The 15,648-nt window shown below is 41.2% G+C and overlaps 1 protein-coding gene across 4 annotated transcripts in view; it reads right to left on the reverse strand.

The window, feature by feature from the left end:
- Positions 1-132: 132 nt before the first annotated feature.
- The window catches only part of LOC111962356 (core-binding factor subunit beta), a 40,422-nt gene continuing 24,906 nt past the window's right edge, over positions 133-15,648 (reverse strand). The window contains exons 4-7 of one of the 4 annotated variants that reach the window (XM_023985398.2): positions 9,617-9,733; positions 9,259-9,354; positions 8,773-8,820; positions 5,815-5,897 (exon numbers count right to left, since the gene is read on the reverse strand). In XM_023985398.2, the coding sequence (XP_023841166.1) occupies positions 8,791-8,820; positions 9,259-9,354; positions 9,617-9,733 (243 nt within the window). In that variant the 3' untranslated portion in view covers positions 5,815-5,897; positions 8,773-8,790. Of the gene's footprint in view, positions 5,898-5,918; positions 8,431-8,772; positions 8,821-9,258; positions 9,355-9,616; positions 9,734-15,648 lie in introns of those variants that run through there. The other 3 variants (XM_070443029.1, XM_023985396.2, XM_023985397.2) reach the window with 3 other exon arrangements.

Here is a 15,648-nt window from a genome sequence, read left to right on the forward strand (position 1 = left end):
TAAGTGTATGTAAACTTCCGACTTCAACTGTACAATACCAGTCAAAGGTGTGCGCTATAGACAGTTTTAAAGTCAGTAATAAATKAGTGTTACTGGTAAGAGTGATTCTTAAAAAGGCACAAGACCAAGTACAACGATTGTTACAAATTTATTACGAAACATGTCAAATTCAACACTTCATATTTAMGTTTCCCCTTAACAAAACAAGCCATACAAGCTAAACCATAAAACAGAGAGAAAGAAACCTAAATTATTCAGTAAAATKTTAAAAGATAGGCCATTAAACAAAGAAATACACAGTTCTTCATTGCGTAACCTGAACAAAACAAAGGTCAACCTGTATCAATAACTTAAAACAAATAATAAAATAAACAATTTATAAAAATAACTAGGACAGTCTCTGGTGTTAATGCCAGCATTAATGCCAGCATTAAAGTGACGGGAGAAGCTCAGACAGGGGTACCAGCTAGCTGGGGCTCTGGGGAGTAGGCCTACACATGAAGGGAGAGACGAGAGGAGGACCTGTTCTCCAGGGATTGTAATCAGTTATGTTGGAAATCTAGGCTGTGACACCATCACTAAGTAGGGKATATCATAACTCCAGTGTTTTGGACATTCCTGACCTCATGCACACAGATCACACTATTTACAGATGTAGGATCTTAATTTGATCGCCCTGTTGCAGGATAACTTTCCTGCATGTACAACATTTAAAACGTGTTGTGTATTTGAGATGTATTTCCACTTWGACATTTCAGACTTGATTTTCACTTAAGAAACATTTATCAACCCCTACAAAAATGTCCATTAATTAAAATCCACATAGTAATTCACATTTCCTGTTGCTGCAGGATTATTTTCCTGCTGTAGCAAACTGGTTCAAATTATTATCCTACATCTGTAACAAACATTTAAATGAAAAAAAGATTCACAAAATCGTGAGGTAAAAAATACCCAAGATTTCTATTTGTTTTTGGTTGTAGCTGGAGGTAGGCCAGTTAGTTTTTGAGTGTCCAACATGTTTTGTGCACTGACACTTATCAGGTAATCTATACACTGGAGTAGATATCAAACAAACCACTTGAAATAGAGCTCCCAGAATATTGTGAAATACTGTACACATTGTTTAAACATCACAATGGTCTATGGAAGATAACGTAAACATGTTCGTTCCTGTTACCCACATTGGTATGATACCTTGAGATGACCGACTGTGTAAATCTTTGATACACTAAAGCAACACGCTAAGGCCGTACACATTGTTTTTATGAGATGTAAATGCAAAAGAACTGCATCATTAGTGGGATGTGAAACATTATGCAAATATTTGGGATAAAAACATAAGAACCTAACTCAAGGAAATACAATCCCATGCTGTATGAAAATAGAACTTGCTTCGATAGCAAAGTGTGACAACCCACTGCCTCTCCCTCTGTCCACCTAAACCCCATTATTTCTGACCAGCACAACAACATCTTACAACTTGCTGTCTAACGTTTGTCCCTTTACAAAACATAGGCTACTTCCTCCACCTTTCTTCTTTATTCAAATKAAAGCAAATTCATTTTGAATAAAATACTGAGCTGATGCATTACAAATTAATGGGAGAAAACCACAGGTTCATCACTGCTGCTAGACTTGACCATAGAGCTCTCCTTTAATTTCATATGCAGTTTGTTGAGCCCCAGACTGTACAATCCATCTCTGTTCAAACTGATTTACATACTGCCTATATTACTTATTTTGAGGAAAAAATCTCCTGACTGACTCTTGGTCTATTTCATCCCAATATTTCATGACTGGTTGAAACAGTGCTGGATTGCAATCAATGGTTTATATAAACCCTGGATTGCTGATTMTATGTATTGGCCATTGAGAGCCTTTGAAGCCACCGGTCAACCATATTGGCACTCCCCAGTAGGAGCAGTCCTCCATAGATGCGTTAAAGGAGTCAATGGAAGGCAGACATTCCATATACTAGATTGGCGCACAGTCAACAAATCTTATCTAACAAAKTGAGTATTCATCAAATCCGTCATTCTATATGTATTGTAACAGGTACACAATGTGGTTTCTTAAGTCCGATTTGGATATATTTGTCTGTAGAAATTGTCCCTTTTCAGGTTTAGAAGACGTGACTGCTATATGCTAACTCCTGTTCGTATAAGCTGGTGAGAATAGCTAGCATATATAAATATAGCTAGCATACAGAAATATAGCCAGCATACAGAAATCGTTGGTGGTAGTCAAATTCGTTTTTAACTGTAATGCAATTGATTGGTAAAGATGACATGAACAAGTGTTGGGGTTGACATCCATAAAAGCGTTATACTCCGATTTTCACCTCAACATAGTGTGAAATACACATATAAACAATAGCCTAAATGTAGGCTATCTTTCCCCCATGGCCCTTTCCCCCACACGTTTCCATGGCAATTCCATTGTTTTGGTCAAGTTCGATTGACCTCTTTACCGCATCTATAGGAATGAATGATTCTACAGTATAAAAAAAAAAATGTACGGTCAAAATTAMATGTATTTGAGTATTTTTGTTGTTGTAGTGGGGACAGTAACATTAGTACTCTCTAAATAAAAGTTTAGAGATTATTCATTTTTTTAATGTTTAACTCACATATAATTTAAAAGTATGCATTAATGTGTCTGTAATAGAATAAATGTGTCAAAAACAAATGTAGACATTAATAAATTCATTTCTATAGCTTCCAAAATCTTTTACAACGGAGAAGGAGTACCAAGATGGCTGSATGGTGGCTTCAATACAGCRCCCCGTGTTAGCCATTCAGGGTTTACACACACCATTTATTGCAATAGAGAGTCTTCAATCTCTTTAAAGATGTTGCTCTCTCTAAACCCCAGTACAGACAACTTCATATGAATGAACTGTTAAAACTGTATTCCTGTAAAGRAAGAGGAAGAAACACTGACAACAGCACAATAGTTGATGAAACTCAAAGATATTCAGATTACCTGAAACATACCAAACAAAACTGGAGGATAAGTTAGTGAGATAATGTTGCTGTGTTCTTGCATAATTTTCAGGGAGATAGATCCCAGAGCTGGATCAAAATGTGCGACAAATCTCTGGAATGAAGCCGCAATGGATCAAAAAAAGAGAAAGTTACTGCTTAGACGTTACAAACTCTGATCTGGATGAAACGTGAAATAAAGAGAATAATTTAAAAAGCAATGCAAAGGAGATAGCCTCTTTGCCTCAACTTCCAAAGAGCGAGCTCAGAGACACTGACCTCATTGTGCGCTATGTGCTGCTAGAGTCATGTTCAAAGACTGTTAAAATATGCTGCTAACATGGAGGAGACAGGAAGACAGAAAGCGCTGAGGATGATAKACCTTCCTCATCCGGCAAATCAACAGTCTCTTTGTAAAAGTAACTTTTTTTTTAACACAACTTTACATATTCTACTGATATCCCATACGATAGCATAAAGACATACAAATACAGTATTTATATATAGAGAAAAGAAATAAAAAAGTAAACATCATGACTTTCACACAAAACATGAATAAAATAATAAAAAATACAATTTCATTAAAATAGTGCTATAATATGATAAATTATAGCTGTTAAGCAATCTTTTATAGTCCTTTATAAATACAAAATCAATAGGTGATTGATTGGTAACTATTTGTACTTGAAGGTGCTATCTGGAACATAAAATTGTTATTTTTTGAACCCTTTCTGGTACTAGATAGAACCCTTTTGGTTCCAGGTAGAACCCTTCCCACAGAGGGTTCTACATGAAAACAAAAATGGTTCCACCTGGAATCAAAAATGGTTMTTCTACCTGGAACCAAAAAAGGCCTATTTCCAAACTACAGTTGCTACATTCATTTTTGGACATATAAACTAAAGTATGTGGACACCCTTCATATTAGTGGATTTGGCTGTGTGGATTGCACACAGCCATGTGCAATCTTCATAGACAAACATTGGTAGTAGAATGGCCCGTACCGAAGAGCTCAGTGACTTCAAACATGGAACTGTCATAGGATGCCAACTTCCCAACAAGTCAGTTTGTACAATTTCTAGAGCTGCCCCGGTCAACTGCAACTGCTGTTATTGTGAAGTGGAAATGTCTAGGAACAACAACGGCTCAGCCACAAAGTRGTAGGCCACACAAGCTCACAGAACAGGACCGGCGAGTGCTGAATCACACTTCACCATCTGGCAGTCCGAAGGACAAATCTGGGTTTGGTGGATGCCAGGAGAATGCTACCTTCCCGAATAAATAGTGCCAGGAATAATGGTCTGGGGCTGTTATTCATGGTTTGGGCTAGGCTCCTTAGTTCCAGTGAAGGGAAATCTTAACCCTACAGCGTACAATGACATTCTAGACGATTCTGTGCATCCAACTTTGTAGCAAAAGTTTGTGGAAGGCCCTTACCTGTTTCAGCATGACAATGCCCCCGTGCACAAAGCGAGGTCCATATAGAAATGGTTTGTCGAGATCGATGTGGAAGAACTTGACTGGCCTGCACAGAGCCCTGACCTCAACTCCATCGAACACCTTTGGGATGAATTAGAACGCCGACTGCGAGCCAGGCCTAATCGCCCAATATCAGTGCCCGACCTCACTAATGCTTTTGTGGCTGAGTGGAAACAAAGTCCTCGCAGCAATGTTCCAACATCTAGTGGAAAGCCTTCCCAGGAGAGTGGAGGCTGTTATAGCAGCAAAGGGGGGACCAACTCCATATTAATGCCCATGATGTTGGAATGAGATGTTTGATAAGCAGGTGTCCACATACTTTAGGTTATGTAGTGAAAATGAATGATACATACCCATTGATTCTTGAAAAATGTAATTTATAAATGCCTCATAAGCTTAGTTCAACTGTCGTACCGCATCAGAACCCAAAATRTAACCCACTGGGCACAGACGTCATTTCAAAGTCTATTCCACGTTGTTTCAATGTAATTTAATTGAAATTATGTTGAAACAACATTGATTTAATCAGTATGTGCCCAGTGGGAAGCTTGTTTTACTCCAATGTTTCAAAACAAAATAAATGTAAACAAAGACTATATAGCCTCAAAACATGGTTAAAACTATAATTTTGATATTATGGATAGTCAGTCCTTGCATCCATAGCTCTGTCTATGAATTTGAGAGTGGTTACATTTCTCCAGCCCCATCCCTCAGCTTTTTACCGAAACAGGGGCAGGGTGGACGCTTTGTTATTGTTTCAACTTCTGATTKCCGCTTTAATAAGTAATTATCAATAGATTAGAATTTAGCGTGAAATACATTTATGCTCAGTGCTCCTCAGGTGCTACCTGATTTGAAACAAACTTTATGGGAAACAATAAGGAAGATGGAAGAAGATATTTGGAATTATTAGAAATKTAACAATTTAGGAAGAATATGTAATTATTTAAGAACAAATGTGTTCCATTTAATCACCCAGTAATTTCCTATTTATAAAGCATTGTAAAAGAAAGTGCTGCCGAAATAGCTTGCATAGAGGRACAAAAGAAAACATAGGTAGGCAGGTGCTCCATGCATACAGAAGGCAATGTGGGTACTAAACTGAATGTATCAGATAGTGCAAAACCCACCAGAAGACAAGGAGGTTTGGGTCGATCCCCTTACACCACACTTAAAAATGGACACCCACCTCACCCATTCCCTTTTTAAAATTAAAAAGGGCCCCACCCCCACCCACCCCCAAATCCCTAGAAATKTGGACTTTGGTCTCTCCAGTTAACAGCTTGGTGACAGGGTGTGAGATTGGCATAGAACGATGGACAGGTCACCCTGACCCCACCCTCTGCGTCTCTCTGGCCTCTAGCGCATCTTGTGATCATCAGCGTTGTTGCCCATGTTGGTGCCAGGGCTGGGGTCCTGCTGTCGCCTGGGCTGTTGGCACAGGGAGAGAGAGATGGAGGGGGGGGGGGGGGGGCAGATTTAATATAGCACACAATATCATGAGTGTGTGTGTGTAATGTGTTGAGAATGGCCTTAGATGGGGCAAAAGTGAGTGCAGTATATGTCATACAGTATATTCGGCAGAGGGCACCAGAGAGCTTCCAGCTGAGGCTAAAAATTGATTTTCTTTTTTGGGCCGAATAGCAGACAGTCAGTAGTCGTTGGGGAAGTCTTCAACATAGCATGCTTTAAAAATAAAAAATGACTYGTCTGCCTGTCACAGATACATATGTTTATGTGTCTGCGTCTACATCTCTCCCAACATAGATATCTGTGAAACAGACGGACAGACAGACAGACAGGCAGACAGAGGGAGAAAGCAGACGCTGGTCTCTCAGCTGAAATGGCATGTAGTCGTCATCCAAATGACTCACCATAATAGCTCCTTCTAACCCTGGTTCAGTCTACTACTTTAATCCTAAATGAGACACTGATGCTCATCCATTCTTCCACTTCAGAATCATAAACGTAAATAGAGTGTCTTCAAAACAATTAATAGCCCTATAGTTAAATATATAGAATTTAAGAAGATTTTTATGAACTAGCCGATCAAAGTTTTACTCAGTAGTTGCAGAGTGATTTTGACAACAACAAACACACATATGCATGGGCACACACACAAACACACATACACACGAATGCTTCTGCCTTAGTTATCACTCATATTCACCCAGATTACAAACGGAAGGCGTCAGAGCTGTCCTTGAGTCAGTGAGCCAAATACACCAGTTACGGTTTGGTAACGGTTGAAGAAAAAACATTGTCTCAGGCCACACACCATGCAATGTGAACAGGACCAACCTCCAAAACAAGCAGAGTTAAGGAGTAATATAAAGAAACATCAGGAAGGATTCAACTTTTTATCATGATTTGAAACATGGACTCAATACGTGATAATATACTGTATGAAGTGCAGCAAGTACTCTACAGACAAAGGATTATTCTTTTGAGGAGAAGCGTTACAGTAAGCCTCAGCCCTGAGTGGAGTGCTGTCGTAGTTACAGNGTTACAGTAAGCCTCAGCCCTGAGTGGAGTGCTGTCGTAGTTACAGGGGGAGTGGGGGTGGCTGGAGAGGAGAGGACAAGCACAGTGATCGATCATTGAGCCAGCCGGCAGAGCGCTAGCCTGTACCACAAGTCAATAGAGCTGAGATTAGGCAGGGTAGACAGGGATCCTAATAAAAATCAATACTAATGCTATATTAATACTTTTACTGGCAGCACATCATTCATCCTCTAACTCCACCAGCAGAATGGGGCCTAATGAACACTGGACCATTTATTCTGCATCCATCTTATCTTCATCAATCATCTAGATGGCCATCACTGTCCTGTCCTGAATCGCTCTCACACACGCACACACGCACACACACAGGAAAAACATAAAACCTGGACAATATTCATTATACATATTCATTATACAGTGATCAAAACAAGTACAGGCCACACAGCAGAGGAATTAACCTTATATGCTGTACTTAGACATACATACTCAAGAGCTGACACTGATATYCCTGCTAGAGAAGAGCTGTGATTTCTGAACTAAATGACAGGTTTATAAACCCTTAAGAGGCCTCCCAGCTACCACTGATGGCAGACTGTCATTGTGCTGTTGGCCTTGAGTTATAGTGGACTGAGTATAAGTTCAGACCACAGAAATGTAACGGCTGAATGTACTCAAGAGCCAGGCGCCCATATCACATAAAAACAGGGTCCTGATGTCCAAATGCAAATMTTTATCTAAAATAAAACCAACAATATCATCTATCTCCTTCCCTGAGAGGACAACAGAGCAAGGGGATTCACTAATTAAAGAAATCRCTAAATACTACAGTCCAATCAGAAAATTCTGGATCACAGCAGTTTATGAGATGACATACTGTAACTTGGATTAAAAAAAACATTTAAATGTAATGAAAATGATTAGGGGGTTTCATGTTTCCACCACAGTCAGTATTTGAGAATGAAACACATGGAAAGTCTTCCGTTAGAATACAGTATATGTCATACGTTGACCATGTATGCACACCTTCCACACACTGTTCTGTTTGAGACTCCTCCAGGCTCGATGTCAGTAGACAAAATAATTATAAGTTATTTTTCTTTGACCAATACATAATATCTCCATAAAGAGCATTGCCTTATAGATTTTCAGAAGAAAAGAGACAATTCTTCCTGAGGGAGCTGGAAGGTATGTTTCTGAGGTAAGAAATACTAGATGTGAACATGAAAGCCCTGCTTCAGATCTCCCTCCCTTCCTCTCCCTCATCATGTGCTGCCAAGCTGTGGCAGATATGTCCCAGCAGGCCTTGCAGCGTACTCCTCCGGCAGCAGGGTGAGGGTGGGTGGTGTGTGTGTGGAGGTCTGTTCTCCATTAGGCACTGGGGGAAAGTGTGTGTGGGGGGTCTGTCTTCCAGTCTTCCAGCTTATACCCTGGTAGGATGTCCTGACCTGCACACGTCCCACTATCATAAAATGCATAAAAAAATCCATAAAGCATATTCATATGACTGACCCAGAGACAGTTTATGGGGGATGAGAGGGAAGGAACCCACATTATCACTAAGCATTCATTACACAGTGTGTTAACAGATACAGTTCATATGTAACTTTCTTTCTCTCTCTGTCATTCACTCATTCTCTCTCTGCACATGCAGGCACTAAAACAGGCAGACTCAGATACTTCAAATTGTTCACATACATGCACATGCTCTCGTGTTGATTCACAAACACACTCACACAGACAACACACCACACACAGGGTTTAGTGCATGACAGAGGGACATTGAAAAGCAAAGAAGACAGACCCTAGTCCTTGAATGCCATCAGTCCCAGATTTTTGATGCCACAGGGTCCTAAAAAAACACAATTTTGGTTTTTCATCTTAGAGGGGTTGCATTTAGGGTCTGTGTGTTCTAATCATGAATAAACTTTTCATGCACTAAACCTACATACCATAAAAATGCTTTAAGATGAAATACAAACACACCACGCACACACACACACACACACACACACACACACACACACACACACACACACACACACACACAGCACACACACAACACAACCTCCTTAGACAAACACACAATGAGTTCATGATTGTGTTAATGGTAAATATAAAAAACGAAATGGGTTATTCACACAATAAGAGTTCTCATGGTAACAAACACACAGGGGACACAACCAATCATCATATTCCAACAACACTTCTTAGCGTTAGCAGTGATCATGTGACTAGGGGGGACATCACCACCCCATCCAGGCCTGTCAGTCAGTCCAGCCCATCTCACCTCCAGGTCCTCTCGGTGCGAGCGGTCTCTGTCCTCAAAGTCCCGGGTCCTCCTACGCGACTCCTCAAAGGATGCTAGCGCCAGGGCATCCTCATGCTGAACACACACAGAGTGGGAGAGACACACAGAGACACATAGTTTGTTTGGACTGGTGAGTGGGTGTTTTGTTTGTATATGGATAGGGGTAGGGGCGCAACCTGCTTAGTTGAGTTTTAGTTTTAAGTCATTCAAAAGTAGTTTGTCTAGAGGTGTATGTCAATGTGTGTATATACTGTAGCCAATTGTTCTATCTAGTTGTGTGTTTTGTGTTGGTGTGGTTGGAGACCAGGGGGTGTAATGTAAWGGTATGATACAGTACCTGTGCTCTCTCCTCATCGAACTCCAAACAGCCCATCCCATCCAAGCGCTGCAGGTCTATGCAGCCCTTCCAGATCACACACACTCCATTCAGGATCATAGGGGCCTTGAGGTACACCTGCAGACAGACCACACAGACACAACAATGCTCTGGCTCAAACATCGAGGAAAACATACACTTCAGAATGAATGCACAGACCTTGATACATTACTCAACCACAGTCATTGTGGCTCACTTTCAACCACTCAGATAAAAGTAGTAAGGTTTTCTCAAATACAGGGTCACTCAGTTCACTATCAGAGACACATGTCTGTGTCTGTCCTCTCCCACTCAATYTAAGGCCCAGTGGAGAGGTTAGAGGGATGGGGATTGGAAGGCGAAATAGGACAGTGGTTAGCCCCCCCCACATACATACACTAACATTTTCACTTTCTCTCTCTTCCCGTCTCACCTCAGGCCCAGCCAAGGCACAGAGTAGCACACTGAGAGGTTTGCTTCCTGCCATGTTGCTGTTTATTTATAAAGGCTGCTGTAGGATGGAGAAATAAAAAACCAAGGCTCTCCTATGACAGATCAGAAAATCCTGACTTTATTTATACAAATTAGTGCGTGCGTATACATTAATACATTAATTAAGTATGTGAATATCCATAATAGAAGGAGGAAGAGAGAGAGAGAGATAGAGGGAAGGAGGGAGAGAGACGTAGAGAGGGAAACAGGGAGAGGGGGGAGAGAGAGAGTGACAGAGAAAGAGGGAGAGAGACGGATTTGGGAGAGGGAGTGTATATGTATAGGACTCCTTACCAGAGAGTGGGAAAGAGTAATGCATAGTTTTTACCAACAAGGAATTTGGCAGGAAAAGTCCCAACCCCCTTCATTTTCAATGAGGGCATGCAGAGAAATGTGAAAGGGATTGTGKGAAGGTGAATGGCGAGATCTCTGCTAGCGGAGTGGTAGAAAAAGATGAGCTCTGCTCTACTTTATGCAAATTGCAAGCGGAGTGAAGCGTTGTCAAGACGAGGTGCCACTTCTGGTCAAAACCCACTGTGAGAGGTTTTAGTATATGGCTGTCTGTTTGGGTTAGGGCCATAGAAATATCACATCCCTGAGACTCTGGAATTCAGTCCCAGACAAAAGCGTACAGTCTGTCAGTCTGTGGGGTGATGTTTATTTCTGTAGATGGGAGTATAGGGCAGGAGGAAGAGAGGGGAGGTGGCTTTGGCTATAAACACGTATAACCTCTTTCAGACATACTCACACACACGCAAACCTAATCACTCTGAAACACAAACACCGATCCTAGCCATAAACACGAACCACTTATTTATTTCACAGGATAGCCAAGTTCACAGTGTCAGGAGAGTCTAGCACCTAGAACCATAGCCTCTGTCCTCTCCGCTTCTATTCTTCCAACTCTTTGTCATCGCACCACTCCCACATCAATCCCGACTCTCCATCCAAACGATAATTCTTCCTCGCTGGCAACTTACTCTCTTCCTTCATCACCATCTTCTCCATCTGTACTCCCTCCTCTCTCTATTAGGTCCACACCTCACATATCAGGCTCTTTACTGGGGTTTCATTTGGGCTGGGCGAGATGGCAAAAATATTATATCATGGTATTTTTCAAATTTTTGACGGTATTTTATGTTTTTTTTATAATAAAAGTTCTAAATTTGCTTTATGAGTAGTACGTGACCCTAGGGTGGCAACACATATTCTCAGTGATTTCAATGGGTCTTTCTCCATTCTGATTGTTTTATACTGTTCAATTCAACTTCAACCTAAAAGTATTTCCTGCATTTCCATCAATTTCTGCATTTCCTGCACTCATATGAGATCATTTCCACACTGCCACKATATGGGCAAAAATACTAGGCCTTATTTTTAACCAAATGTTRCAATTGCGATTTAGATCAAAACCCTTGGGTGAACTTTTGGAATCATGGAAATACAATGTTTATTATAATTMTATAGTAAGAATATAAATAATAGTGGGCACTTTGATTACAGTGTTGTTTGACATKACAACAAATGAAAATGCCATGGATGAGTTATTGTGACAGGTTAATAACCAAAGTAATGTGCAGTGTTTCCTAGGAGACCCTATAATCTTTGACAACATTACATCTTTATTCAAATAGCCACATATTCATGTCTATTCCTCTTTGATTTAGAAGATACCGCTGCACAAACAACATGCTGATTTAAGCCTCCACCAGTACTGGTATCAGGCCGTATTAGCTAGCTACGTTTGCTCTGACTCAGTACTTTTATTAGCTAGTTAGCTAGCGATTAGCATTAGTGGCTAACACGATTTAGCTTAATTTGCTAAGAAAATACAAACTAGCTATTTGCAGATGTAAGAAACACAAACTAATATTGTAATTGTAKAACACTTGTGGATTTATATTGATCAAAGTGGAAACAACATCGTTGTCAACACTGATGCATGTGCTGTATTGACCATGCAGACTTTGAAAGTGTCTCGTGGTCAAGCAACAACAAATGCGCTCCTTGAGTGACAGTGGGTGGGGCTAGGTCTGTGTGGAAAGCGGCGTGGAGAGAGATGACTCAAGTAGCGGAGTAAACTATAAAAATGGACGTTACACACGGCGCATTACATTTAACAAACACAACATTAAAATACCGGTATAGAAGGTAAAATAAAAACCCAAAMCGGTCTGTGCATAAATACCGGTATATAGCTGTTTCATTACAATACGGTATACCGCCCAGCCCTAGGTTCCATTACAAAAAGTGTTCACATTTTCCACTGAACACAAGGGATATAGAGAAAACTAAGCCCATTCCAACCTTCTCTGAAAGCAATGAATCMATKTACACAGGGTGGTTCTTTAATTTGTCAGAGGCAAAGTGAAATCTTTAACTATCAACTGAATAGATCTAGTACACAAGCTGCACCTAATACACACTACACTACACTACAACACAGTGTTTGACAAAGACACATAGGCTACAAGTATAACAAATAATGCATGGACAAGAATGAATGTGAAAACTGCACCACAGCACATGCACATGGTTATGCGTGATATAACATTTCCAAGGACTTAAATGTGCACCATAAGTGGTTCTGAGAATCCATATACCATGGGGCAGTGAGTTTAAAATAAACAGAAGATGAATGTCTGCATACATACGGTATATTTTTATCATTTTGGACCTCTCCACCTTTTTTGCCCTCCACCGGCCAACTTAAACAGAGCTTCCCCCCAACCAATACAGTCCTTTTAGCCATCAATAACACATTTAAACAGTTTGTCTCAGGTCCTTCCAGAAGGAAAATTCATGACTCTATCAGGCTAAACACACAGTTTTTATTGGGGGGATGCCAACAATGCAGACATACGAGAAAAGCAGCTCCACTCACCCCCCCCCCCTCCCCCCTTTCCCCCAGGTTATTTTGAGGCGGTAATACAGTATATATACTTTACAGTGCATTTGGAAAGTATTCAGACCGCTTCACTTTTTCACATTTATTACATTACACCCTTATTCTAAAATGGATTAAATTAAAAAAATCCTTGTCAATCTACACAAAATACCCCATAATGACAAAGAGAAAACGGTTTTGGATTTCTTTGCAAATTTATTACAAATAAAAATCAGAAATACCTAATTTACATAAGTATTCAGACCCTTTGCTTAAGACTCGAAATTGAGCTCAGGTGCATCCTGTTTCCATTGATCATCCTTGAGATGTTCTACAACTTGCTTGGAGTCCACTTGTGGAAAATTCAATTGATTGGACATGATTGGAAGGCACACACCTGTCTATATAAGGTCCCACAGTTGACAGTGCATGTCAGAGCAAAAACAAGCCATGAGGTTGAAGGATTGTCCGTAGAGCTCCGAGACAGGATTGTGCCGGGGCACAGATCTGGGGAAGTGTAGCAAAAATGTCTTCAGCATTGAAGATCCCCAAGAACACGGTGGCCTTCATCATTCTTAAATGGCAGAAGTTTGGAATCACTCAAGACTCTTCCGAGAGCTGGCCACCCGGCCAAACTGAGCAATCAGGGGAGAAGGGCCATGGTCAGGGAGGTGACCAAGAACCCGATGGTCACTCTGACAGAGCTCCAGAGTTCCTCTGTGGGGATGGGAGAACCTTCCAGAAGGACAACCATCTCTGCAGCAATCCACCAATCAGGCCTTTATGCTTGAGTGGCCAGACGGAATCCACTTCTCAGTGAAAGGCACATGACAGCTCACTTGGAGTTTGCCAAAAGGCATCTACAGGACTCTGACCATGAGAAACAAAATTCTCTGGTCTGTTGAAACCAAGATTGAACTCTTTGTCCTGAATGCCAAGCGTCACGTCTGGAGGAAACCTGGCACCATCCCTACGGTGAAGCATGGTGGTGGCAGCATCATGCTGTGGGGATATGTTTCAGTGGCAGGGAGACTAGTCAGGATCGAGGGAAAGATGAATGGAGCAAAGTACAGAGAGTTTCTTGATGAAAACCTGCTCCAGAGCGCTCAGGACCTCGGACTGGGGCAAAGGTTTTCCTTCCATCAGGACAATGACACTAAGCACACAGCCAAGACAATGCAGGAGTGGCTTCGGGACAAGTCTCTGAATGTTCTTGAGTGGCCCAGCCAGAGCCCGGACTTGAACCCGATTGGACATCTCTGGAGAGACCTGAAACTAGCTGTGCAGCGACGCTCCCCATCCAACCTGACAGAGCTTGAGAGGATCTGCAGAGAAGAATGTGAGAAATTCCCCAAATACAGGTGTACCAAGCTTRTAGCGTCATACCCAAGAAGACTCAAGGCTGTAATCGCTGCCAAAGGTGCTTCAACAAAGTACCGAGTAAAGGGTCTGAATACTTATGTAAATGTGATATTTCTGTTTTTTAGTTGTAATAAATTTACAAAATAATCTAAAAACCTGTTTTTGCTTTGTCATTATGGGATATTGTGTGTAGATTGATGAGTGAAAAWAATTATTTCATCCATTTTAGAATAAGGTTGTAACGTAACAAAACGTTAAAAAAGTCAAGGGGTCTAAATACTTTCCAAATGCACTGTATACATACAGACATACACTATATGGCCAAAAGTATGTGGACAGGTGTATAAAAACGAGCACACAGCCATGCAATCTCCATAGATAAACATGGTCAGTGAATGGCCCGTACTGAAGAGCTCAGTGACTTTCAGCGTGGCACCGTCAAGTCAGTTTGTCAAATTTTTGCCCTGATAGAGCTACCCTGGTCAACTGTTATTGTGAAGTGGAAACGTCTAGGACCAAGAAGTAGGCCACACATGCTCACAGAACGGGACCGCCGAGTGCTGAAAAATTGTCTGTCCTCTGTTGCAACACTCATTGCCGAGTTCCAAACTGCCTCTGGAAGCAACGTCAGCACAATAACTGCTCGTCGGGAGTTACAGTTACTAATGAAATTCGTTTCCGTGGCCGAGCAACCGCACACAAGCCTAAGATCACCATGCGCAATGCAAAGCGTCGGCTGGAGTGGTGTAAAGCTCACCATAATTGGAGCAGTGGAAACGAGTTCTCTGGATTGATAAATCACGCTACCTGCCCCAATGCATAGTGCCATCTGTAAAGTTTGGTGGAGGAGGAATAATGGTCTGGGGCTGTTTTTCATAGTTCGAGCTTGGCCCTTAGTTCCAGTAAAGGGATCTTAAMGCTACAGCGTACAATGACATTCTAGACGATTCAGTGCTTCCAACTTTGTGGCAACAGTTTGGGGAAGGCCCTTTCCAGTTTCAGCATGACAATGCCCCCGTGCACAAAGCGAGGTCCATATAGAAATGGTTTGTCGATACAGTGGAGCTGCTCAACTATCCACTCTCACAAAAAACAGGGCACTGGGTTTAAGAGGAAGGTCTAAGTGATATCAGTGAAAATCTGTTCTAGCTATATATAGTGTTTACATACAGCATATTATCAGTGATTTGATGTGTGTGAACTGATCTCTGATTTACTGCTTCACACAAACCCTATTGGGCTTGAGTGGARCCAGACCATGTAGTTTAGAGAG

This window comes from Salvelinus sp. IW2-2015, linkage group LG4q.1:29 (assembly GCF_002910315.2).
Source record: "Salvelinus sp. IW2-2015 linkage group LG4q.1:29, ASM291031v2, whole genome shotgun sequence".
Lineage (NCBI taxonomy): Eukaryota > Metazoa > Chordata > Actinopteri > Salmoniformes > Salmonidae > Salvelinus > Salvelinus sp. IW2-2015.